The sequence below is a fragment of the Aythya ferina genome (genome assembly GCF_964211825.1).
Source record: "Aythya ferina genome assembly, chromosome: 9".
Taxonomy (NCBI): domain Eukaryota; kingdom Metazoa; phylum Chordata; class Aves; order Anseriformes; family Anatidae; genus Aythya; species Aythya ferina.
The window spans coordinates 6,443,869-6,471,112 of NC_140305.1; the positions used below are offsets into that span (position 1 = coordinate 6,443,869).

At 41.8% G+C, this 27,244-nt stretch overlaps 2 protein-coding genes across 6 annotated transcripts; one reads left to right on the forward strand and one right to left on the reverse strand.

Moving 5' to 3' along the window:
- Positions 1-306: 306 nt before the first annotated feature.
- CCDC195 (coiled-coil domain containing 195) lies at positions 307-5,246 on the forward strand (the record flags this gene model as incomplete). Its single annotated transcript, XM_084529259.1, has 3 exons — positions 307-511; positions 1,391-1,547; positions 4,656-5,246. The coding sequence occupies 3 exons, from the start codon at positions 307-309 to the stop codon at positions 4,786-4,788; spliced, it is 495 nt and encodes a 164-aa protein (XP_084385385.1). The 3' UTR covers positions 4,789-5,246.
- Positions 5,247-5,866: 620 nt separating this feature from the next.
- LOC311441331 (guanylate cyclase soluble subunit beta-2-like) lies at positions 5,867-27,069 on the reverse strand. Of its 5 annotated transcripts, XR_014695883.1 has the most exons (18): positions 26,963-27,069; positions 26,525-26,598; positions 25,593-25,687; positions 25,238-25,398; positions 24,735-24,834; positions 23,341-23,561; positions 23,148-23,253; positions 21,396-21,499; positions 19,150-19,366; positions 16,177-16,497; positions 15,299-15,447; positions 12,910-13,056; positions 12,473-12,627; positions 10,730-10,944; positions 10,519-10,641; positions 9,094-9,680; positions 8,190-8,258; positions 5,869-8,097 (listed from the first exon to the last, which is right to left on the reverse strand). XR_014695883.1 is itself a non-coding variant. In XM_084529296.1 (16 exons), exons 1-16 carry the CDS (start codon positions 26,963-26,965, stop codon positions 9,144-9,146), a joined length of 2,271 nt encoding a protein of 756 aa, XP_084385422.1. In that variant the 5' UTR covers positions 26,966-27,069; the 3' UTR covers positions 5,868-9,143. The 5 variants fall into 5 exon arrangements, 2 of the variants coding, with proteins under 2 accessions (XP_084385422.1, XP_084385421.1); XR_014695882.1 differs by having other exon boundaries at positions 5,867-8,258; positions 9,094-9,223; XR_014695884.1 differs by having other exon boundaries at positions 8,190-9,680.
- Between the last annotated feature and the right edge of the window lie 175 nt (positions 27,070-27,244).

Consider the following 27,244-nt stretch of genomic DNA (forward strand, 5'->3'; position numbering starts at 1 on the left):
GGGCTCCGGGCAGACCCTTCTGTCGTGGTCCTTCTGGAGAAAACCCGAGCCCCGCAGCGAGGGAAGGGACAGGGAAGGGTTTTCTGATAATCCAGCAGCGCTGTCAGAGATTTGTGTGAGCCACTCTGAAAAATGACACAGGGCATGAATAAATCATGGGCCCTCTCTTAGCAACCTGACGACTCCACCGGCTCTGGTGGTGGTGAAAGAGGGCCCGGGCTCTGCTTTAAGAGCAGGGTGAGCTCACTGCTGGCAGAGGAGCCTCCCATGAGGGGGGCCAGGAGGCTGGCTGCCATGAGCGGGGCCATGGAGGGCAACACGCACCTCCTCCAGCTCATCCGCGAGATGCGCTCCCAGATCGACGAGCTGGAGCGGGAGAACCGGGCCCTGAGGGGCGAGCTGCGGGCCTGCGGGCCGGGCACCACGGCAGCGAGAGCTGGGAGTCCCACCGGCCCCATGGCACGGCCGGACCCCGCACGCGGCCCTGCGGCGGCAGCGTCAGAGCAGGCAGGTACGGTGACGGTGACACCGCTGCGTGCCGCCCGAGCGGGGCCTCTGCTCTGGTTCTTACTGATCTGTGGGAGAAGGGGGCGAGCCAGCTGCTGTATGGCTGCCTTCACAACACGCTCCGGCCTCCCTCAGTGCCCACGCCTGCAGCCCCTTAGCCCGTTTTCTCACTCCGTGATCTCACGGGGTGCCTGCAATGGGCTTAGCGCAGTGCTTGGCGGCTCCCTGAGCGAGGTGTTCACCTCAGGGAGCTCCGCGTGTCTTTGCTGAAGCAGAACTTGACTCACTGCCACGGGTGTTTGTGGGCACAGAGTACCCTGATGCGGGTTTGGGTCCCCTGTCTGTCTCTTCAGACCTAAAGGACCAACAGCTGTCATTATGTGGTAATCTTGCCTAAGAAAAGGCTGAGAGAAGTCTTCAAACAATAGCAAGTACTGGTGGGTTGCACACATTATACCAGAGGTGCAGTTTCTTTTTGTGGTTAATTTTGGCTGAGGGAGAGGGGGCAGTAAATAGGAATGCTGCCTCTTCCTAATTCGGGGGGAAAAATAGAATATTTCCTCATCTGTAGTTTAGTTGGCACTAAGGAAGGATTTTATGGAGCAGGAAGATCAAAAATGTTGTTTGGGGAGCAATACCTGCCCGGAATTGGGTACGGCTATTAGCAGGGTCAGGCCGGTCGGTGTACATGCTGGAGGCCAGTGGCCACCTCTCCCCTTGTGTCTGTCGAGTCGAGTTCGCCGGCACGCTGCGAAGTCCCCTGGCAGTGTGCTTGTGCTAGCGCAGCGTGCGGTGCGAGCTGGCCGGCGATGTCCTCGAGGCCCGGCTGTCCCGGCGGCTGGCTGGGTTTGCTCCCGGCTCCGCTCTTCTCTCTGCTCCTCAGCCACCACCATGACCGTGCGGCGCTACTCCACCGCTGCGGCTGCGCCCGCTCCTCCTGGCACGAGGCCTCCCAGGGCAGGGAAGAGCCCAGCTGACTGCTTCTCCAGCAGCAGTCCCAGCAAAATGAAGCTGTTCCAGGAGCACGTCCGCAGGTGCAGGTAGGGGGGTTGCCTTCACAGCTGGCTGGTTCCACCTCGTAACACGCACGGGTGTCGCTCTGCGATTCGGTTCATCAGCAGCAGCATCTCTGATTGCTCACATGTCTCCGGGCACTGAGCTGATGGGAGGTCTGTTTAGAGCGGGACGTCCTGCTCCTCCCTGCAGCATCTGTGGAATTGTCAGTGGTCATGGTTTAAATTTTCTATTTAAAAAATAAATAAATAAATAAATAAAAGGAGCAGATGAGGGGAGAGTGAAAGGGGTTGAGATCTCCCCATGGCAGCCAGGCAGTTTTGCAGATTGATGCGTAGCTCTGGCAAGCAACGCTTCAAAGGGATTTTAAAACTTTGAACAAAAAGCATGAAGATACTGAGGCACTCTGAGCTATGCTTCTGAAAGTGTGATTAATGAGATTCGTGAATGTAGATTTACCGTATCGTTTTGCCCCTGTAACTGAAGTATTACAAATTAATGCTTTCAGCCTTGAGAAGAATATTCTCAGGGCTCTAAATTAAGTGAAATGGCTCCCGGACAAGTCCTGAGCATCCCTGCTCGCTGATGAAAAGCTCTCCAGTGCACAGCAACAATCAAAGGTAGAAGCGCTAATGATGCAATTGTGATACGTGACAGCACCAGCGCCCTCCCGGTGCTGTTGCACACAGTGTGAATCCCTTCAGATAGCTCCTGTTAGTGCTGATCATGCTGTGCTCATAACAGAAAGAGTCCAAATGGCCTCAGAGCATGCATTTAAACAGGAGAAATCCATCGGTTTGCCCACCTACACCTGTGTTTTCTTGTAAGGACGTTTGAGGGTCAGATACTTTACAGCATTTAAACACCTAAATTTAGACCCTGGCAGGGAACTCGTATCATTTTCAAAAGCGCCCTGACCCCGTAGCTCTGGGTTTCAGCATACACTTCACTGAGTTCTGCCAAACTGCAGGCTCCCAGAGCACATAAACACTTCAGAGTTGTGCCCTGAAGGCACCTCACTTGGAAGGCGCTTGTGTTGGGAAACACGCGGTCGGCGTGCAGGGGGATGACCGGCACAGGCAAACGCCACTGCTGTCTCCTAAGGGAAAGAGAGGTTTTGTTTCTGAGCTAGCAGCGTAGGTGTCTTCTAACTGATGCTTTGGGGCCCATAGATGAAAAGCACTGCCTACCTAATGGGCAGGGAAGTGTTGCAGATTGTTTTATCGTTCTCATTACAGCTGCCTTGCCAGCAGTGAGTCTGGCACAGGGGCTCCTGTCCACCCGCTGTTGGCTGCTTTAACAGAAGACATAATTATGGACAGAGCTTTTTACCTAACCCTATTAAAAAAATGGCTGATATCCTGAAGCTCGAAGCTCAGTTATTTTCATATGAAGAAAAAGTTTAATATATTTTCTGCCCCTAATAGTGGTTGTTGCCATTTACATAGAAATGGCTAACACAGGCAGAAATCCTAGTAAGCCTTTAACTAGCAGGTTAATTTGTAGCAATGAATTCAGCAAGCTAATTAAGCATAATTTTTTACAGTGATGGCATTTTTGCTTGCCAGCATGCTGTTCTGTGACAGGTGTTTTATTCTTTGTTTATTGTACTTGCATTTTGCTCTAAAACTATAATTGTACATGAGAAGCTGAATACAGTTACCTTTAAAAGTGACTGTTCAGGATTATAACCTTGTATTTATCTAGAGTGCAGCTGCAGCCCAGCAATAAAATACCAGCACTGCCATCAAATCACCACCAATTTGTGGGTCTACATTTTCATTCATACATGCTAAAGCATTGTTTATACCGTGATTCCCAAGATTTGTTGAAAATGAAAAAAAGACTGAATATTGTAATACACCAGGCTGGATAAGAGATGCTGAAATGGCTTTCAGGGCTATCTTAGTAGAATCACAGAATGCACAAAGCCTTGGTACAGCCCTCACCAAGCTGCGTCCCCAGTCCCTGAGCAGCTCTGGCCCCAAGGGAGCCTCTGCAGAGGGCACCAGCGGCACGCTGCTGGCTGTGCTGGCACGTTTGGCTGGCACACCTGCGCTGCTGGCATTTGTCTAGACCACAGCGTGTGGATTTTGTTTGGTGAGACAAACGGGGAATGGCTGATGCACAGGCTGGAAGATCAAGCTCGCGTACAAGGAAATGGTTTTGTTACGTAGCCTGCTGGAGTTGTGTGTGTGATCCAGAGCAGAGGAGAGGACAATGTTTTCCAGCAATGCCACAGTGCAGATCCCTGGCCCGACCAGAGGTAGAGCTCCTGGCCAACTAACACACTGCTTGGGCATGACTGGCACCTCATTCCGATGAGCTGGGTAGGACTGTCTTTGCTTGTGGGTTTCACTTTCCAGGTCTAATTGGCAGGTGAGAAGGGCTGAGGAAATCGCTGAGGCCAGGGACGCCCCCGGTAACTATCACAGAGTGCTTTCACAGTTTCATGTTTTCCTTTCACGTGTTCCTTGAGGGGCAGAAGGAGCTGCCGCTGATTGCAGAGGAGACTGAGCAAAAACAAACAAACAGAATCTCTGCAAAACCCGCTCTGTTTACCTGCCAAACAGCCAGTTTCGGCACACACAAAGGAGCATGTTTCTGCCTCAGCTTTCACCATCCGTGTAATTTACCACACACACACACGCATGCACACACTCACCACTTCAAAACACCCCGTCTCACACACACTTTGAGGAGCTGGCTACCTGTGCATGTAAAAAAACACTGGCAGGGCCCCTGGACAAGGCACACCCAGCAGACACGAGGGCATCTGAGGGATCTGCACGCACTGGGCTTTGTGCATGGGAGCCAAGTGCTGACAGACAGCCCTTGGGCTCAGTGGAAAAAGGCAGATGCTTCCAGCAGACAGACAGACAGACAGCACTGTGCCTGGCCCCCTGGGAAGCCTGTGTGAGCTGTCTGAGCAGGGCAGGAAATTCTGCCTCCATGCATCATGCAAGTGCTGACAGCATTTACCTTCTGCTTGCTGGTGTGTTTTTTGTTTTGGTTTGGTTTGGGTTTTTTTGTTAGCTGTTTTTTGTTGTTGTTTTTGTTTGATTCTTTTTTTGAGTTTCTTTGCATGTTTTATATATTTCTAATCCTCATAATCCTCTCTCATTTTCCTCCAGGGGTAAAGTAAAGGCTGTTAGTTTCCTTTTACCGATGGATGTGTCAGCATGTGCCGAAAATCAAGGTTCTCTGAAAAGCCCACAAAATCAGGACACACACGAGTTAACTACCGTCACTGAAAAGGATATGTGAGCTGGTGAATTTTTAAAGGCCCATTGATTCTTGAGATAAATTGGCCTTAAACGATAGCTATGTGTCAGGTTCCTTTTTTGCAAAACGCTTTGGCAGGTTGCCTTCAGAGAATCACCTAGACTGTGTTTCGGGTCACTGGCCTGTTGTTTAGCAAGGAAATGGAGGCCATGACAAAATCAGCTGAAAGCCTGTACCCTGCAGTGAAGCCACGTGATAGCAAAGGATCCTCCACAAAGCAGCTTCTGCTCAGCATCTCTCAAGGCTCTCTCACCTCAGGACTGCTTTAAACAGGATGTTAAAGCTGGTTTTGCTGTGTTTGTCACAAAAACGGAAACCAAGTCACCTCTTGAGTTCACCGATCCTCTTGCCAGAAAGGTCTTTGTTGCAAATGACAAAATAAGAGCTGCTAAGAACCTGGGAGGTCTCTTCTGCACTCAAAACTTTAAAGCTTCACAACACCAATATAGCAAAGTTAAGGGGATGTTACTGAATCAGTTAACATTACTCTGAATTTCTGCAAAGATGGACAATGACTGCTAATGCCCACTGGAGGTTCACCTCTAGGGGATGGCAGGGGAGCATACATACTAATCAATATGAAAATATGACTGCAAATCTGTTTCTGACCTGGTGTGTCCATCCAGTCAGAGATGGCCATATACAAAGCCAAAGTGTAGGAAGGATTCTGAATATCAGAATTTTTCAGGATTGGCTTCTGAACACATCTCAGATCAAGAATCAGTAGCAGACATTCATCGAACTGGTGCAAAATAGATGTAAGAAAAGACTATGGACAGCTTGTAAAAAATGAGGAGTGCTTGCTAACGTAGGTTTGAGCATCTTATGAGTAAAGATAATGTCCCACGTTTAATTTGACTACAGGTATTTATGGATCAAAACCACTATACTTACCTTGTTATTTCTGTATGTACAGGCAGCATGGATGAGTGAATGTCACACAGAGGATGCATGAACAGTAGATATTGGTAACATTTAGGAATGTTGTCATCTCATGGTCTACTCTTAAATTCTTGAGCCTTCAAAACTGAAAGCAGTGAGCTGGTAGAGAAAAATTCCATCTTGACTTTCAGTGATGTTGTATGCTTCTGTAAAAACAAGCTCCTTTTGGATTTTGAAATTCATGATGTTTTGTATACTGAAGTACATTTTAAAATATTCTCACCAATGAAATATTCATTTCGGTTTCACTGCTATTTTATTTGTGAGTTTTATTTCCAGCATGGGTCCGTACAGAGTTGCATTTTGATGTAAGTGTTTAATCAACACTGCCCAGCAAATGAGGGTACAGTCTGGAAAGTTTGCTATTTTCTGAAAGCACTGACAGGGAAATGCTTTTTAAAATGTTTTAATGAAAGCTTTATTGTCAGAAACCAGACACGTGTTAAGTACCTAAATCCAGTTGATTTCATTCACCAAAATAACAACAAATAACTCTGAAAATCTGGCCCCTAACCTTTCAAGGCACCCAAGTGCTTTTGAAACTTCGTTCTTTAAAACCAGATCTAATGGGATTTGGCAATCCATATATTCTAGACAGCTTTCAAGAATCTCAGCTTTTAAATTCTCTAAGCCTCAGCATCCATGAAGTGGCATCAGGAAATTCTGTTCTCTCACCTTTTTGTGTCAATTCAGTGTAGGTAAGTCACTGCAATGAAAACTGTATTAACACGTTCTAGCTTATGACAATGTTAACTGTAGTGTGCTGATTCTGATGCCACAAAAATGCATAACTGTGCATGGCCAAGAAATTAAACTCACTTTACATTTATTAGAGGTGTAATGATCTTAACAATTTTGTGTATATTGGTAAGAAAAAACAAAGAAAAGGTGGAAGGAAAAAGAGGGAAATGAATCAAAGTAGTCATTGAAAAATGGCAGTCAGTATATTAATGGAAAAAAAAATATTTTTGAATAGTATTTTTGCATTATTGCAGTCTTTAGCAGTACCTACTGATCTAGAAACACAGGATGATGTACAGGCACATTAATTTTTAAAAGCAGGTGTTCAGATTTGACCCAGCTCCACATCTCCAGCAGAGCAGCAGAAGACCAGATGTAGCAGAGGCCACCGAGACACCACTGAGCACATCAATTTTATTGAAGTACAGCATAAAGTATCTTACCATGGCACACTTACTGTCAATTAACACATTCCACTATTAAATATTCACAGATTGGTCAGTGCGAAAAGGGGAGGTATAAGCAAAGCTAGATTTGGGCAGAGAGATGCAGGCAGCAATTAAGCCATGGTCCTTTCCTTTCTTCCTCCCATAAAGAATTCATTGCAGTTCAGGGGGGCCCTGGCCTTTTTGCAAGAGGTTCCCTCCTGCATTAGCACTGGCCTCTCAGAGATGTTCCCTCCTGTGTGACACTTGTGCTTGGGGCTAAGTGGCTTTATACACCCATAGCAAGTCCACATAAACACGGAGTCCACCACTGCCATTTGTTAAATGACATGTTCTCCATTTCATCAGCATGACTGCTCAAGAGTAGTAAAACGTGTCTCTAGGTTGGAGGCAAAAACATCTTGTCAGAGTAAATTCTCAAGTTAAATCAGTGGGACAGCACTGATTTAACTGTTATGGCAGATTCACCGTGAGTGAGAGAGAAGTTGGGTATTACCTTTCTTTAGAAAAGACTTTTTAAAACTATGGTCACAACACAGAAGTGCAAAACTGTGAGCACTGGAAGGTGCTCCATGTCAGGGGGTGTTACTAAGGTGAAATTTAGATGTGTGTCTGAGGGTAGCACACAAGCACACCATTGGTAAAAACCAATTTAACAATAATAATGCTCAGACGCATCTTCACCCTACAGCTGATACGACCCTCCCCAAAATAATGAGCAATATCTAGATAGCAAAATCCTTCTAAATAAATACATAAATAAATAAATGCTGCCAGTCATAAAATTGCACTCTTCCAGAATGGCGCTGTCCTGTTTTGTTGTTGAAAGTGCTAATGTTAAAGGGTGCATCTGTATTTGCACCATTTTAGTCAGTGTCAGGAGACGTCCCTAGTCATACTTACTGTACTTTGTTTCAAATTGTAGAGTGGTCTCAAAGTGCATGAACTGATCTCTTCTGCATGAACGAAGCCAGAAGATACACTTCTAAGGTGCTCCAAAAGCTGAAAGGTATCCAGTGTGTGGGACCACATGAGCAAGCCCTCTGAAATGCCTGATGTGTGGATGTCAGCACTGACAGCTTCACTCTACACATCCGCCTCAATTGGTCTGCGTTGCTCACTAGCATAGGCAGAACCACAGAGCATCCAGCCAAAACAGCTCCTGTCTCGTGGGTTTAAAAAGAAAATCTAGCTAGGTGAAATTTCATCTTGTTAATACTGTAGAGAGGAGGCAATTCCTTTCATCAGTCTTACCTCTCCGCCTGGTGTTTAAAGGGCTTCACTCTTGCCACTGACGTGGGGGTGGAAATGTGATGCTCCAGGCTGTAACAGAGGAGTAACATTATCATCTTCTCCAGTGGGTTCTTGCTCAAAGTTCATATGGGTCTCATGTTTATGTACTTAAGACAATGAATCTACACCCAAAGATAATAAATCAATCTGCAGGGTGCATTGCATATCAAAGTCACCCAGAACTCAGCACATTCATCTACTCCATGTTCCACTTAAAGGAAGGAGAGGACAATTTATGATGTGCCAGATTTCCACAATCTTCTTATCTACTGTATTTTTGCTCCTGCATGTTACACCCTTGATAGCTGAACTTCAATTTTTCTCTACCAGTTCTGATTAGGTGCGCTCTAAGAATATATCAGCGTGGAAGTGATTCAGCGAGGGAGCCTCTGACACCAGGTAAAGGATGTTGGTCTTTTAACAGTTATTTTCAGTGATGTTAGCAGCATTAATTTCAGCCTTGACACACTCCCTCTGTAGTTCTCAAACTTTGTTTTTGTTTATCTGGAGTGAGACCACAGGAAATAAACTTGAAATTCATCTGAAGGTCTCAGGTAGCGGGCCATGAGCAAGCCTTCGGCATTGTGATGAATTTGATGCTACGTAATTCCACTACGTGCATTTCCTTCTCAGATTTTCTAAGTACAGCGTGGACAGCTGGTTTAAAGACTGCAGATTATTTTGTGCTTTTTTTTTTACTGTTATGTGCTATAAAGTAGACAATATTGTCTCTTCGGGATGGAAAAATACAGGTTGTATTAGATAACAGAAATCTATTCTGCACATTTACTGCACTATGCCTCAACCCAACAAAAGACCTGTTAAGAGATTAAATTGTCGTCATAGTAGATCAAATTCTGCTGACCTTACACAGGGCAGATATTGGTTGTGCTGAAGTCTAGACAGATGGTCACTTCAGGGAATGTTGCTTTTTTTGCAAGTGCTCACTTGAGTAGGAATATTTCTAGTTGTATGAGTCACCGCTTTCTCGATTGCTGCATGAGATACCAAACAGTGGTTTTTACACAGGGATACTCAAAGACACAGCAGAAGCTGAAAAATACATCTTCAAAGTCTCTTGTGGTGGTTTCATTATCATCCACTGAGAATATTATATGGCATGTGTAGCTTGATTAAAAAAATATATATCCTTCATTCTTTTTGCTGACAACTGTGATGAAATCTTTTTTTTTTTTTTTTAAACAAAATCATGAGGTACTTGATATACAAAATCAGTCCCACAACAGGAAAATGCAGTAAATCATAAGAAAAATGCTGTTTCATGTATAAAGTAAGAAACTTAGAGTAGATTGCAAAAATTGGAGCGAACATTTCTAATCTGTGGCTCTTCGGTAGCTGGTTTGGCTCCTTCCCTGTTTGGATGACAAGGAGCATCATCTGAATGCTGGTTGCCATGGAGACTCCCATAGCTTTTTGAATCATAAGTTTTGCCTGTAAAGAAACACCCCTTCAGTGTGAGATTTTAATGACCACAGAGGTTTCTGTTTGTCTGCACATCACATATTAGATTAACTACCATCTCTAAGCAGGTGGGAGGGGAGTAAAATATTTTCCAGTAATCAGTGGCAACATTTTTAGTCTGTACAAAACCCACAAATGATGCAAACAGAACTACAAAACTTGCTGCTTTAGATTAGCCTGCTATGGCATTAAATCCATCATCTCTTTCTCAGTATCAGCTACTTCAGATGAGAATGAACTTTGATTGTAGAACATGGGCATGGCAATAAATCATTCCAAACCCCACAGGAGACTGGCTTGAGAAGTGATACACTGCATAGCTAGTGAGGTCTCTCCCTCTCTCGGGCTTGAATTGATAAGGGTTTCCCTATAACTTCATTAAAAAAAAAAAAGGCAGCTATTCTAGGAAAAGATGCATATATGAACAGATGGGTCTACCCATGTGAAAAGTTTTCTAACAGTTATCAGTTCTGTTTGCATTATCAGAAAGACATTGAAGTCTGACAGCTATGTCAGCTTCTTTCTCCCTAGCACACGAGTAACACCTCCGTTTGTTCTGAGGGTGAATTTATTTGGCCCTAAGTTATGTGCAGAATGGTTAGTTTAATCAACATGGATATACTGGGGGTTGGAATTGGATGGTCTTTAAGGTCCCTTCCAACCCGAGCCATTCTATGATTCTACTGCCATGAACTTTTGGCTTGAGTAAAACCATAATTATTCAGAAGAAGAATATGATGAAGCTGCAAGATTAAGTCTCAGTTACTTTGTAACTGTTGCCTTTTCTGAATTGTAACTAAATAGCTACCTGTTAAATCTGCATTTTTTGCTTGATTTCTTCTTTTGAGACTGTTTTGTGCATCTGTGGGACTGTCAATATACTTCATTGCAATGGCTGTGGTCTGGTCCCTCTCTTGCTGAACTTGATTAACTGAAAAAAGAACAGAAAGGGATATTTAAGTGAGTTGTATTTACATTTGTTTCTTTAAGGAGAGAGAGAGACATCAAGTTGACTCTACCTGTCTGATGAGAACTTGGTGTTGTTTCAGTCCTGCCTTCTTGAAAGGACCGAATAGATTCATGGCCAGAATCTGTGTCTTTTACTGGCCTCCCCATAATCTCATTCTCAGTTGCAGCTTTATTTCTAACGAGGAAATATGTGTGCATTTTCCCTTTGCCTTTCACTTCTATTTCTCCTCTTTCAGTCATCTCAAAATTCTTGTATTTTAGGCATCTAAAATATCAGAAGCAAAATGACACATGAAAATTCAGGACTAGCAAAAAATGGCATTGATGTTTCAGAAGAGCTATTATAATCTAAGCAATCAAAGCATAACCATTTGGGAAAAAAAAAAAAAAAGGAAGAAAATGTGATATTGACCATGAACCATGAGATAATTTGTTCCAACTGTTTATTCAAGCCTGATTTGCTTTTATAGCTTTATACACACAGTCTTATAAAAACTAGTGGATCACGTAGACAAATATTTTGGGATGGTGGAAGGCTCTTTCTGACCAGTAGATGGAAATTAAGAACTGAGGCAGCCAGTATCAGTTAGGCAGAACTATGTCTCATCATTCAATGAGAGAAGGCAATCAGGTCTGTCAAGTGTGATTTACCCTCAGTAAATCCATACTGGCTACTCCCAATCACCTTCTTCATCCAAAAATGTCTTCCAAGAGGACCTGCTTTGCACTGTGGCTGACATGAGGCTGTCTAACCTACAGTTCCCCAGAGTGACCTCTTTGTTGTTCTTGGAGATGGGTGTAATATCTGGCTTTCTTTGGTTGCTAGGGTGTTGATCTTCACAGCCTTTCAAAGATGACAGTCAGCAGGATGGTAATGCATCGCCCAGCTTTCTCTTTACCCTTGGATGCATCATAATCTGCCCCCATAAACCTCTGTGGACTAAGACTTCTCAAAAAATTCTTGATCTGATCCTCTTCCAACACCAGTACTTCACCTACTCCTTGAACCCCAACCCTGGGTGCAGAGGCCTTAAAGACCTCATTAGTGAAGACTTAGGCAAAAGAGGCCTAGGGTAACTCAGATTTGATTTGGGGCACTGTCACCAAATCACCTGCCACAGCAGGTTCACATCTTCAGTTTTACTCTTCTGGTAATGTAGCACCAGGAGCTCCTCTTGCTGCCTTTGAGCCAGCTTTGCTCATTTCAATGCCAGTTGAGCTCTGGCTTTCCCTGATTTTATTCCTAATTTTTCTACTCCTTTGTAGCTTATCTTCACTTCTACGTCTTGCATGCACATGTTATGCGTACACAAAATTATTGAAAATGTTATATTCAATTTTCACCTACAAAAGCTTTGGGAATCTAAATTCCTCCCTGCATGAATAGGATAGTGGTTTATACAGTTTATCCTTAGTAGGTAAAAATAAAACTGCATTGCCACAAATTGTTATATTCAATAAGAGAAATTTTAAAGTTTTGTTTGGCAGGATGTAAAATTAAATGATCTGTCTTTCTATTATTGACATCATATTATTGGCACTTACAAATAAGCTACCACTTTTTTTTCATCTTCTTTTACTCTCTAGAATCAAGACTTTCAAACTTCTGTCTCCATATATATGGACACTTGAAATAATCAGAACAAAGTTCTTTGCAAGCAGTGATTTTTCTTTATAAGCCGCATAAATCAGTGATAAAGGACAGCATCATCTACATCTGAAAGCTGCAGCTGTTCAAGGCAGTGTTTTTAGCACAGCTTTTAAGAGGAAAAGTTTTCATCATAGCTACTCACTGATAGGTACTGGAGCTTAGATGAATTTTACTTGGGACACCATGACTCTCCATCCGGGAAGCTATATTCACAGTATCTCCAAATAAGCAGTAACGAGGCATCTTTTCTCCAACAACTCCAGCCAAGACAGGACCTGTATGGATCCCAACTCTAATCTTTACAAAGACATAAAACACCCCCAAAAAATGTCATTTAACATTTAGCATCTTTCTTAATGCTCTCCAGACACCTAAAAGTTCATCTTAACACAACACTGGACACCAGTAAAATACCAAATATCCACAGGGAGAGGCTCTTGGTGAAAAATACGCCCATGTGGGCCTTGCCCAAAGCCACAGTAAAGTTAAAAGAAAATCTTTGATGTCCCACTGTAATGCTTTAACCAGAAGCCCAACTCAAGAATCAAACACGTTTGCATCTTTTTGTTAACAACTTACTTGGATTGGATTTCCAGAAACTGGGTTCTCTACTCCTTTAGCTGCTATTACCATCCCCAAGGCAAAGTTAGCAACCCGCTCAGCGTGAGTGGATACAGGCACAGGAACCCCACCTACGACCATGTACGCATCTCCAATTGTCTCCACCTTTAATTGAGAAGGACAAGTATCTGAGTATACCACACATATCTTGTTCAGGTAACTTGCTTTGTTATTTGGGACTCTCCTTACCTGCACCAAATCCCTCTTCCTTCTCAAAGATCCATTCCTTGACTCCAGACTAAAAATTTCAGTGTGTTTTGTCCCTGCTTACTTGACCCATTTAAGATATCAGTGTGAGAGACCCTAAGGAGTAAGAGATGCTGTGCAAGTGTCAAACTGCCTTGCCTTCCACTGAACCAGGGCAGGCCTACACACAAAGAACTATTCCCAAGCACAGTCTCCTGAGCCAGGAGATTAACTGACAGCTGAATGCCATTAATTAGCTCTAATTCACAATTGGTTTTAATGATGTATTTCTTTTTTTTTTTAAAGTCACAATAAATCAAGTGAGTCTATTCACTGGTGATTATTATGAAGTGGTTCAAATGAAATTAAGACACCTACAATTTCCAATGGCAGGTTGTCAGAGAATGCAGTGTGAATCAAGCAGTTTGTGAATATCCCTCCTTACAATCAAATGTTTTCCCACAACATGCTGCAGCCTGTGAGACAAATTCTGAAGTGCTAGTCCTACTACAGGCACCCAGTTTCCTTGAAATGCCTGTTATGGCACCTGAGAAACACCTCAGTGCATGTCCCCATACCAGAGATTTTTCTGGGAACAGAGCAGGCCCTTTGGAAGAATTCTCCAATGGTTAAAATCCATTGTAAAAGACTGTTACACAGCCAGGAAATTTCCTAAACTGCTCTTATGAGACTTCACTGTTGCATTCACCATCAGCAAGTAAGAAATTAGCTTAAATTAGATCAGTTGGATTTCTTAATAATGAGCACCAATAGGAGAGCAGGAACATAATTTCATCATTGGGCTTGTTCATTGACATAATGACTTAAAACAGTTCAGTATATTAGTCCTGAAAAGGTGTTCCCGTACAAATCGTCTACTGAGGACCCGCAGTAATACCAGTAATCTTCTCTAACAAATTAAAAACTGTAAAAAGCTACTAATGCAAATAGATACCTTAATTATTTTTAGGCTGTGGCAGGAGATTTAATTTAACAAGATTTATTCATAAATATTCATAAATTCAGACATTTATAAGCTTGGGCCAAGTTTCTTTGATTGATTTCAGTATTTCATTTCTTTCTCAAATGCCTGAAATAGTTATCTTGTCCTCCCTCTCTGTACCTAGTTACCTCCTTCAATATTAATGGGAGTTATATACAGGCATCAAAAGGAGATTATTATAGTGACAGATAATTTACTCAAGATGTATGATTTGGAATATGATGCTAATCCATCCTAAAATCTGTGGGCCATATCCTGGTTGCTTCAATTATTGAAAAGAGTTTCCTTGCCAAGGCAGAAATTCTTCTGATTTCCCAGTACAAATTATTGCAGGATGAACTGCATGTCTTGACTGAGTAAGGAACAAATGAGATTTGGATTTCACCCTTTACTATTTCTGCCTTCCTAAATATTTAACGTGCTAGGGACAGACAGAAAATTAGGATCAGCTCTTCGGCTGCTCAAATCTAGGTAGCTCTGGAGTTGTTAACAATGCTCTGTTATATGTCTGCCAGGGCTCTGATCCTTCCAGCACGGTTTGGAGACAATACATGCGTTGCAGTCTAGATCTAGTTGATGCTCTTTGGGGTCAGAAAGAGGTATACACCATTGCCTAAGATCTCCATGAGCAAAAATCAAAGCCTAGCTGTTACCTGGGTGTTGTTTGTGAGGTTATCTCCCACTAAAAACAATAATACATGTATACTGACCTGTTTTACAATAGGTTGGAGTAAAGGGACTAGGAATATTATTCAAATTGGTCCATAAACTGGAATATCCTGTCATGTTGGGTGGACATTTGACAGAGAAAAGAAAGAGATGTATCAAAAACAGCAGTCCTGGTGTAAGTGTTGTGAAAAGCGACTTTAGCCCATGATAGAAGTTATACTCCTGTATAACTTCTAACAAACCTTTAAAATATATTTAATCACACCTCTGTATGTTTTTTGTTTGTTTGTTTGTTTGGTTTTGTGTTTTGTTTTGTTTTTTTTTTTAGTTTCTCTGCATGGCCACTATAAACATGCTGCAGAATTTCATGGTTTGTCAAAAATCATGGTGGGTTGAAGAAGACCTAAGTGCATTTAAAAAAAAAAAAATCAGCAAGCACAACAACCTGTTCCCAAGCTATTTCTACAGTCTTTACCAATCAACACATACCTTGTACACATCATGCACTGTGGTCAGTCTGTCAAATTGCAGGTACATTGTATTTAACATGAGAACTATCTGAATAGGCTCACATTGGGCACAAATGTTGGTAAAGGTCACAACATCACTGAACAGTATGGTGCACTCCTTGAACTCTCCTGTGAGCAGAAAAAACAGTTGTAAGTATTGGTAATGGCTGGACAATCACAACATCTGTTCGAGACTTGTTTGCAATGACTTCTTTCTAGTCATTATTTTAAGGAGTAAGACTATTCAGTTGTAGTATATGTGTCCTGATGTGAAAGATGTTGATATAGGAATATTTCAAATATAAGAACCATAGTGCATCTAGAATAATTCGTACATCTGAATATGTTCCTGTCCACCTACATTCAGGACATACTTAGCACTTTACCCCAACTTCATGTGTGCTTACTAAAGGAAATTTGAGCATGTTCTCACTTGCTATCCTTAAGAAAAATTTGAATAATGATGACTCTAGGTTTACAGATACACTAGAGGAACTAGGAAAAATTTCCAGGAAACATCAATTTCTTTATTGCTTTCATTTTTGAGCTCTCATTTCCCTGTACACCCCTGTCAACGACAAAAGCTCAGTTTCCTGTTGAAACTCCAAATTCTGCTACCTGAATGGGCAGCTGCTAACACCTTTCATCTCCTAGGGAACAGTTCTGGCAAACAGCTTCCAAATCTCTGTTATCATCAAGATTAAGGGGCTGTGGTCCTCCTACCTACTACCCACGAGTTTCACTAAGTAGAGAATCTACTCCACAACAATGACAACAGGGCTGTGACAGTGCCCAATTTCTATCACCACCATGCCTGGCGCATGAGTCACGCATCATGAATGAATACTGTTCATTCACCTGCCTCAACTCGCTTCCCTTCTTTCAGCTGGTTGGCCACGTGCTGAGGGAGCATGGCATAGAGCAGAGCCTCAGTCTTTTTCTTCTCTTCTTCCAGGTGCTTTGACAGTATTCGCAGTTCTTCCTTCTTCCTCTCCAGCTGGTTAGAGAGCTCCATCTCTGCCAGTCGCTGCTGATTGAGAAGAATCAAATCCCTGGTCACGTCGTGAGGAGCAATGTCTGCAATATGCATCTGTCGTTCCTCTAGCTCGTGCAAAGTGCGAAGCAAAGGTGAGCAGAGATAGAGCATGCACTGCAGGGACTCCATCCAGATCATCTGGCCTGTTTAAAACAAGTGTTGGTAAGAGTGTTCATCAACCTGGACTTTCATGTGATGTTCAGTATTACTGATGTTGTTATTAGGGGATGATTTCTAAGGCTTTTTGTAGGGTCTGGGTCACTACAGCTATTAATGTTTCCTGGAATTAGAGGTGGGTTTGTTTTGATGAGGTGCACTAGGTAAACAGAAAGAGTTCAGGACCCAGAAAGCAGCCACTCACTACAACCAGTAGGCAGAACCTGACCAAGTTTCAGGTTCTTCCTCTTTGATAAGAACCACAGGTTTCACAACATTTTTCCCTTTCTCTGCTTCTCCTCCTTGAATCGCTCCTGAAGCCAATGAGTCAGCATTGTACACAGGGAAACAGAGACTCAAAATGATTAAGTGAAACATTTAAAATTAAACTTCAGAGTGGGTAAAATGTGGCCCCAGTAAAGTCAATTAAGTTTTCCTATTGGAAGCTGGAGCTTTCAGTCACTATGCTCACATAAATAAGTAGGTACAAAAATGCCTGACAGGTAGAAGGAAGTTTTAGAGGAGGATTGGGTTTTTGTTTCCTTTGTTGAGATTTGGTTACAGGTTTGGGTTTTTGTTGTTGTCTTGTGTTTGCTTATTTTAAACCTGACTGGATAAAATGAAGTAGAATTTTTACCTGTGGCTAAAGTCCCTTGTTTGGTTAACAGCACTTTTTTCAAGGTCCCCCTGAACTCTTAATGTTTTCTGAATCTCAGGAATACCAGATTTGACACTCATCACGTAAAGGTGAAAGGAGAGAAGGGAAAATTAGGTCATTATATAGTACAAAGGAGCAAAATCGAGGTCATCAAATACTTAAAGCAAGTGTCGTTACAGTTAATTACATGAAGCTGAATCATTCCATACTCATTCCTCTCAATAAAAATAGAGCAAATAAAATCTCTTTGTTGCTACAACAATTTCAACTGGTAAACTCTTACATAACATAGGAGAGGGGAAAAAAAAAGACAAATCAATCTGTAAATGTCACTACAAAAAAAAAGTAATAAAATAAAAGTACAGTTAATTTATTTTTATCCATATTTGAAACCCAGCCAGTATGAAATAACTCCTCTCAGAGGTATAAATTAAGAACTGAATAATGTATTCACATTTTAGGACTCAAAATGCATGGAGTCACAAGGGAAGACATCTCTTCCTCCAGCTGTAGAAATTTTATCAGAAATTTATCTTTAAGCACTTCCTTCTTCCCCTGCCCCTTCCCTCCCCTTTGCCTGACAGATCTGGAACTGTGTGCTGGCAGGAGTGCTGTGTTTTGTGGTGTATTGCTGGAATGCTCGCCCAGTGTTTTAATTATTCTCTTTATGTGCCAAACATGTAATCCAAGATCTGTGAACTGGTATTGCCTGTGCTAGCTGGCTGGGTTTAAAATGTTGTTCCAAGTACAAAGAAGTAATTTCTTTATCACAGAAAATTCTTAGCAATGCAAAGTGATTCCATTTCAGGTGGATATGGTGATTTGCAGAGCTACAGGGAGGTGAGACCTAGACAGTTAGCTTTACACAGCTCACTGCATTGCCATGCTAGGCCTGGTGGCAGCGATACCAGAAGCTGGCTCTGAGGGCTGGCATTGTGTCCCCTTCGTCTTCCACAGGTCCCCAGAGAAACTGAAGGCCTTAGTTGAGCACTGGGGAGATTCACAGAAAAACTGGCTGTGAATCCCAACTAAAACCGAGAATGACAATACAACCATTCTGCTGAGGTTGCCCCAGAATAAATGCTTAAATTACCACTTCTGACCTCTGCAAAGAAGAATACTTAGGGCAGCATCGCAGGGAAAACTCTCATAGCTATTATGGGAAAGCACCACGACTGGGTGTCTCTGAAGTGCCTGTAAAACGGGAGGAACTCGAAGTCTGAGTGCAGTTACAGGGTTACCATGTCTTTGGGATCAGAGACTTGGTCGGATAGATCTGGAGAACTGCAAAGGATGAACACAGACTCTTTAGGATGGACGGGCAGGCTAGGTGGGAGAGGTGCCTTTCATGTGAAAAAGTAAGGGTTTTGCCTATGGTTGGGTGATGAGCCAGTGCATAGGTCGGAATCAGAGGACAGACCAATGTGGGTGACGCTGTGATGACAGACACCCTGCTTGGGAAGAAAAAGTAGGCGAGACCTTCCTAAAACAAGTGGAAGATGCTTCATGGCCACAGGCCCTGGTCCTCATGGAGGGCTTAAAACTACTTTGATAACTGCTAGAAGGACAACACTCTCCCAAACTCAGCTGGAGGTGAGTCAGTTCTTTGATTCTGAGAATGGCCACGACTAGAGGTAGTTCAGAAAATGATCTAATCCTACCTTGGCCTTGTCTCTGTTGCCCAGGAAACCTGCAAAGATACATGTTTTGCAACAAAACACAGACTTTCCAAGCCTTTCAAATGGGAACACTACCATTATTTCTAACGGAAAGTCTTCAAATTCTGGTGAAGTAATAGCAGAATTTGTCTACAAGCATCTTGAAGTACTATTTCTGTAAACAGAGTCATCTAATCCTCTCCTCACTGCACAACAAGACTATTTATATGTGAAGCTGGAAGTCCATAGAAAGGCATTAGTTCAACTCCAGCAATATTCGTCATTTAATATGAACATTTATGCTACTGAAAACAGTGGAGTACCTCTAAGCTCTAGCATTGGCCGTTGTTTCCATGACTCTGGCATCATCTCTCTCCTAGTCTGGAAAACAAATTGGCTGTTGATAAATTTCTGAATGCTAGAGATGGTGAAGGGTACTTCTGGGTGAACGATACTGAAATACTGATCCAAGCAGATGCCCATGGTCTGAAGGCCAGGTACAATCTTTTGAATGCTCACCCCAGCTTGCTTCACTCTGAGCTTAAAAAGAAAATATGGACAACAGGTTATAATCCATATCCTGTTTGGCTTCAGGCTAAGCTACAGCTGATCACGGTTTATACAAGTATACGTACTCAGCCTTGCCATACTACATAGATTATTTCTGAGCAAATTTTCTATCTTATTAGCATATTACTGCAAAGCTCTGAATGAGTTTTGTTCACAGCAAGGCAGCCCACAGAAAGGCGTTATTATCCAAACGCTCTTCAGTATCAGTTGTTAAAAACGACCCCCCTCCCCCCGCTATCTGCTCTTATTATTGCTTGTATTTGTGTAGGCCTAATGTAATCGTGTTGATTCCAGCACATTTAAGCATACCACTGAGGGAAGGAGAAGCAAGTGCATTGTTTCATGGCAATATGCTGTAGGGCGATAATGCATGGAGTAATTTTCAGTATACTTGCTAGCGTTCTGGAGAAAAAAGTGTTTCAGACTTAGGAGGATCTTTCACCCTTTTCCATCCTCTCACTGCTCCCTAAGGAGCATAAACGTTATAGTAAATTTGCAGAAAAGTATGGGGAATTTGTATTGTGATTCAGGGCTCTCTTCTTCATTTGGCAAGTGTCAGATCATACAAAAAAATGTAAGAGAACCGCCACAGCTCCCTGGCCCTGCTTCTCCAGCCACGTGGCAGCTGCAGGAAGCCCTGATTTCCCATGGCTGTTATGAACATCTAGCTTTGTATGAGAATGTTCAAGAGACAATCTAATACTGTCTCTAATACTTTTTTAAATGTAAAGAAGTATACTTTTATATGTATTGTATATACAGATATAGACATGATGTAACATACATGTATATATGAAGATAAAACATCTCAGCCTTGTATGTAGCTGCAAGAGAGAAGTAGATACCAGCACGCATCCTGCGTCCTAAAAAGAAAATAACTGTGGTACAAAATATCTCGGCAACTTTTAGTTTTCTAAAGGATAGTTACCTTCTTATTTCTTCTTTTAACCATCACTACGTAAGGCTTCAGTCATTCTCATTTAGCCTGATGACCATAGATGATAGCTTAACCCCTAAAGAAATGCCCACCCTGCCATCATTGCATGTCATCAGGGTCATTGAAGCTCTGACCCAGCTACCAATAATGGCTACAGGACTTGCCTTTTTTCTACACCAGGATTTTTATCAAATTATGCTGACTGGCCGTGTTAAAAGGCTAACCTTTGGCTAACATAGACAGTGACGTGCCTTCGATCAGCATGATGCCAGAACATGTTCCTGAGTGGCTGTATTCAGCTATCTTCTGCGGTCCCGCTCTAAATTTCTCCTTTCTTTGCTCCTCTGTTAAGCTAATATATTCTGCGTAATATTGGGAGCAAGAGGGAGTGTAGCTTGTTGGGGACCCAGGCTATTTGGAAACTAGCCACAGAGCAGTCCCTGCAAAGAGAAACGCAATTCCACTGCTGTAGAGAATGTGTGTGTATAGGAGAGGAGAGCTGAACTGGAAAATAAAGACATCTGTGGGCTCAGTTCCTACTAGATGAGACTGCGTGCTGCTTGATTTAGTAGGTGTCTGGGTTTTCCGAATGTGGAGTTTTAGAAAGCACGTAGAACCTCAGATGCAATCAAAGCCTTATACAAGCTTTTGGTTAGATTGTTAACTGAGAGAAGTGTGACTAGCTGTAAGTACAAAGCCTGTTTAAAGGATGGGTCATGTCTCTCACATATCTAAGGACAGGAAAGATACCAGAAACTTCAGAAAATTCAGTTCTGTGTTTGGTAGACTGCTGCAATATACCTTGGTAGCATATTTGCAACTGTTTCATATGTGGGAATCTCAATAAATTCAAAGGAGAATCCTATTTGAAATGATCAAGATTCTGCTACTATGAGTGACTTTTATTTCTTATCTCTATAAAAAGTAATTCTGTAAACGCTAAAAATTAATGTGCACTGCATAAAGAGCAAACACAGAGATGAACTGTAGGACAGTCACAACAGAAGAAAACAACTATATGCTTTTGGCAAATTAAATGCCCTTACTATATGGTTGTCCTACCTCTTTGTCAAAAACCATATGAAAAGGAAGCCCATTGCAAAATGTTTTTGTGTCAATCCAGAGACTCTTGGGATAAACAGGGTCAAATCCTCTCAGGAGTTTACCTGTAGCAAGATAATTGTATTGTTTTTAATCAGGTTACACCTCACAAAACCATTCAGCATTACTTTCTAGCATTCAGTAAGATAGGACTCTGTATCATAATGAGTTAAGACAAAGTTAACTGTGTGTGGATCTGGAAATATACATACATCTGTGCTAAATGCTGTGTAGTTTAATACACAGCTGATTAGCAACTAATCTGAGTTGGCCACATTTAAAACTTAACCACATAAAAAGCGCAGAGCACTACATGCATGAAATTACGTGGAAACAGCAGGAGTAGATGAGTGACTGCAGATATTGCTGCTCTGTGAATCTACAGATGTCACAGCAATATAACACAAACACATCCCATAAAAGTGTACACAGAAGTGGACTTAATAGTCTTTGCCAGCCACTTATGAATACTTATGAAGAAAAAGCTCAGCAGGCTCTGGATTTTAATCTCTTGTACAAAGAACGTTAGTCCACAGCACAAAGAGCAAATTACTGTTTGTTTTTTATTTTACTTACCCTGAATACTTTTCAGAACAGTCACAGTATTTACACGGAAGGTTGTGCTTGCTAGAGCAGTTATTTTTATGATGCATATTCAGAATAAAATGGATAAAATAGTCAAAAGTTTTCATTTGACTGGAGCACCTTAATTCCTCGACTTCATAGTATATGCAAGCATTCTTCAGTAGCTCACAATAACCAACTGGTTGATTGTTTCAAGTGATCTCTTTTTAACAGAAGGTTGCTATTACAGTTACTGCAGTAAATTGTTTGATAACACATGCTGAAGTCACTCAGGATACTGATGCAAAGATTATGAATTTACGACACAGCTTTAAGACCTCTTACTGCTTCAGTGGAATTCAGCATGCTTCTGTCATCTTTCAAACTCAGGCTCTTGATAATTTCTATTTTTTCTAAATTGTCGTTTGTTTTCTAAATAACAGTGCTACTCTAAAATTTGCTTTTGAATATCTATTAACTTATCAATATATATGCTCTTGCAATACATTTGGCATTATAGCAGATGATATCAGTTTCACTTTTTCACACCTTCCTAGAATCTACACAGCAGTGTCATACTAAACTGGATTATAATTCCTCTTGAGGAATCAAAAGATCCTAACCACAACAATACTGGTAACACCTTCTGGTTTCCCAGCAGGTACAAACAGAGATTATTAGCCTACTACTGGTAGATTTTTGTGTAGTAGAAGGTGTAATTTGGCTTTCAGAATTTACTACAATTGTAAAGAAATAGCAATTACCAAGTTAAAAAAGCATTCTTTAAAATCATCAGTTTAGAGAATGTGACATGAAAGGGAAGTATCAGATGTACCACACAATGCTATTTTATTGGAAAATATTTTGCCAAAGAATACCTTGTTTATGAGACAAAAGCGACAGGTCGTATTCCATTTCAGTATCTGTCATTATTAAGCATGATTATTATGTGCATTTTTTTTTTATTTTTTTTTTTGATTACCAAAGTCTAACTGAAAGAAGTGTAACCAGAAACATTTTGAAAAGATGCAGAGGAAATACAAATGGTAACTTTGAAATGGATGAATGGGTGAAGACAGCAAGGGTTACTGTTTTTCTTATTAAAGAGACTCATAAATGATGACAAGCTCCCTCTGAATGATCTCTCACCTCTTCCTAACGTGATTATTCCTCTTATTGTTTTCCAGTGACTTTTCTTGACAGGACAAACCAAGTTTCCTCTGTCTCTAATTGTATTCTTGGCTTTTTCAGGGTCCTGATGAAATAAACCCAAAGGGATTTTTCAAGGGTGTTTAATTTTAATAATATTTTAATGATATAATGATAAAGAATATTAAAATACCTCATTATTCAGTTGGGTCTCACTTTGTTTTTCAGAGTCAGCAAGATATGGAGGTGAGGAAGAATATTTCTTTCTTTCTTTGTATGGAAGTACAGGGTTTTGAGTGACAAGGAAAACAATATGCTCTTTTTTCCCAGTTCTTTCTTCTTCTTCTGTTTGATTGACTATTTCCATTGAAATCTCAATGTTAAAAAAATCCAGGGCTGCTGCACCAATGATTCCTGAAGGTGAAACAAAAAACAAAATATTACCAGGAACAAAACCTTTCAATTTCCCTTTTAGAGAGCTCACAGTGGAATTTCAGTGTTTCAGGAATTACTTTTCCAAATGAGTCTGGAAGAAGAAGGCGGCCTGCAGTTACCTATTTCATTCCTACTACCATTGTCATGGTAAGAATATGCATATAACAAGATATTCTCAAAAGCTACTGTTGTTTTTTGTTTGTTTGTTTACTTTGTCTGATGACAAATGCTTTATTTTCACTAGAAAAAAAGCTCAGCAGGGTGTCTGAATAAGGTGGTCAAATAGTCATAAATAGCCATAATATAAATTCCCATTAACCTCAAAACCACACAGAGTCTAAAGAGATTCTGCTATAACAATCTATTTCAGTAACTGCAGAATATTTTATTTTGAAAGAACATATTTCATGAAGATGCATTATCAGTCTTTTCATTTCTAATTAACTATTTGGTGAAATATTGGACAATGACATGAAAAGCTGTGTCTGAAATTCCAAGTAGCCCTGTGTTCCAATAGGAATATGAGTTTTGATAAAGGGGGAAATTTTGATAAACTTGTTATTCATAAGCATCTAGGAAATAAATGAATATGATCATCTCTTACAGACTTGTAGATGTGTAACCTTTGCATAATTGTGGAGATTCTCCAAGTCAACGATCTTTACTCCTATAAATGCTAAAATAAGGATCAGTTTTGAGCATTGTCAAACAGTAGTTTTGCAAAATTGCATGTTCTACAGGAATATGTATGTATGTCCTTAAAACAACTGTAATTTTTAGTCACTATAATTTAAGGAGTATGAATTATTGAGAATTAATCAACAGCTATAAACAAAACATACCATCAACTTTAATTTTACTTCCACAAAAGGAATTCTACAGGGATTCTCTAGAAATTCTAGAGCACAAACAGACACTTAAGGCTGGGTTGGCAAGTTATGAATCCTGGTGAAGCCACTGGGAGCTATGAGTGATCAGGCAGTCAGGGAAATACAAAGGCTGGATGTCTGATGACTAAACTTTACCAGGCTTCAATTTCATGACCAGTCCTCATCTGAAAAAAAGATTCTGAAACCTGAGCAAATTATATCTGCAAATATATTAGCCTGTATTTATATTGCTTACCAGACGATCTGTATTCTATCTGATTACCTGGCACAATATGGTATAGACCTCTTCTATCTGAATAGTAATGTAAGTGCATTGACCCATCTTCATTCTTTTCTACTCTAAAAGACGGTGCATTCATCTCCTGAGGAAAAACAAAGCAAAACAAAAAACCTTCAGTATCCTTCTCAGATAAGGAATATGGTGAATTCCATTTGCACAAAAGCATCATGTGCCTTAACAAAATAAACAGTAATACGAACAAGCTGAAATGTAGAAAATGAAATATGCTCAACTCTGAAGAGCCATCTCCTATTTATTACAGTCTGTGTACTAAATAATATCTATTGATCTATTGTTGAGAACTACTCAGAAAAAAAAAAAATAAATTGTCCTAACGTTTTGTAGTAATCAGCTTCAGAACACAGGAGAGGCTGTTAGAGCATCTTTCTCCCTTACTTGTTCATACCAGTGAGATGCTCTTCTTTGTGTTGCAAACTCTGGCGGTGTCCACCTATACCCACTCAGTAATTACTACTTGAACTTGCCTGGTAAGAAAGGGACAAGTAGCTGTGTAATGCATCCAAGTTCTCTATGAACTCATATAGATTTCCACCCAGTGTTCTCAGCATGTGATCATAGCCCGATCGTTTACAGAATTCAAAGAAATATTCTCCAAACTCTCTCAGAACCATGTCAGCAGGAACACCTGGCAAAAGAAAAGTATCTTAATGACTACGAAAGTCTTGGAAATTCTTGCAATGCTGTCAGACATGTTAAGAGGAAATGCAGAACATTTGCAACGTGGGGAATGCATTCCAAAGAGCACAGGAGACCAAAATGTGGGGTGCAGTCTCAGGCTTGCACCAGGAGGGCTCATTTTTGAGGTATGGTGACACATACCTAGTACTTTGCAGGCTTTGTCAACAAGTTGCATTGTGATCTCATCTTTGTAAACTTCAAAAGTCAAGAAAGTATCCTGAACTCCGGCCTGGAGTCTGTAACAGGAAAGACAATGTTCTTGTCTCAGTGGTGTTGTAAATATGACACGTTTGGGTGACTAAACCAGCATTCATTTAATACAATTTGCTATTAACCCACTTCTTAAACTCCTTCACGCATTATATTGGAACACACTATTTTCAGTAATAGTTTAAAAGCGTTGCTTTAAAAGGGCTGAATGATTGTGTCCACTTCCAAATTTCTGCTATTTCATGTTATGGTATTAAGATAAATTCTTCCCAGGATTAGGGCATCATAATGTGGAGGTGCTAGAACAATTACACTGGCAGCTTGTCTTCTGGTCTCCTGGCTTGCTGTTCAATACAACCACGTTGTCAAGCTCTTAGGTCTCCACGTATTTGACCAAAAACTTGCTGAATTTTTACACTGTCTTCAGTGCCTATTTTATGTATATATCTAAGTATTATTTGTATTTCTTCAGGTCTTGGAAAATACTTAAAAGCTCATAAAGTAATGATAAAAATGGAAAAGATCATGTATTTACCTACTTTTCTGAAGGTACTGGAATGAAACTGACTTAGTAACAAGAATGATACCTTCTCAGGGTAATTACTTTTTTATATTGTCTCAGTGAGACAGTGACTCTATTGCACAATTGTCCATAAGACAAAGCATCATCCTTCATTATGTGGTATAACAAATTAATACCAGCTGACGACCTGTTACAAAGTAAGAAACTCTTGCTTTTGCCCTGCTAGGTACTTCTAAAAATTAACTGAGATAAACATCAGCCGCCAAGAAATTATAATCTTCTGCCGCTGAGTTCAGGAACATTTTCTTTAAATATATTAAATTTATTGCAAATGCGTTACCTTAATTTTTCCCATACTTCTTCACCATACTTCTCAACCACCAAGGACTTCAGGCACGTGTTGATAAATCCATACTGCACAGGCAAACGCATGAAGATGGCACAGATTACACCGACTGTCAAACTGCAGCCCAAACGCGCCCTCCCATTGCGCGTAAGCCCCCACTGCTGGTTTTATCCCGCAGGACTGACAGCGTCTGCCAGCCTTTGTGCCTCCCGGCAGGGCTCATGCCCTTAACCCCCCTTTTTCCCGGCACAGTCCCGTGCCGTGCAGCAGCCCAGGGCCCCGCAGCGCTCTGTGGGGCCGTGCCGCAGCCCCGGCAGCTCCCGGCGGCTGTGCCCTGGCTGTCGTCTTGGGGTTAGGGCTGACGAACCGGGCGCTGGGGGGTACAAAACCCGCCGCCCCCCGCCCGCCCCGGCCCCCTCGCAGCCCACTCACCATCCTGCCGCCAACCTCCAGAGCCGGAGCCCGTCGCCTGCCGGCCTCCTTCCCTCCCTTCCCTGCCTCCCTTCCTGCCTCCCTCCCTCCGCTGCCGCCCGGGGGCCGCCTCCCCGCACGCCCCCGGCCCGCCCGGGGGGAGGCGGCCGGGCCCGGGCGCTGTGTGAGGGGCTCAGCCCGGGCCTTGCCCTCCCCCAGCCCCGCTGCCCCCACACCGGGGGCTGGCTGGGACAAACGACCACAGCCCTGCGCCCCATGCACGCCCCAGGCTGGCTGGGGGCC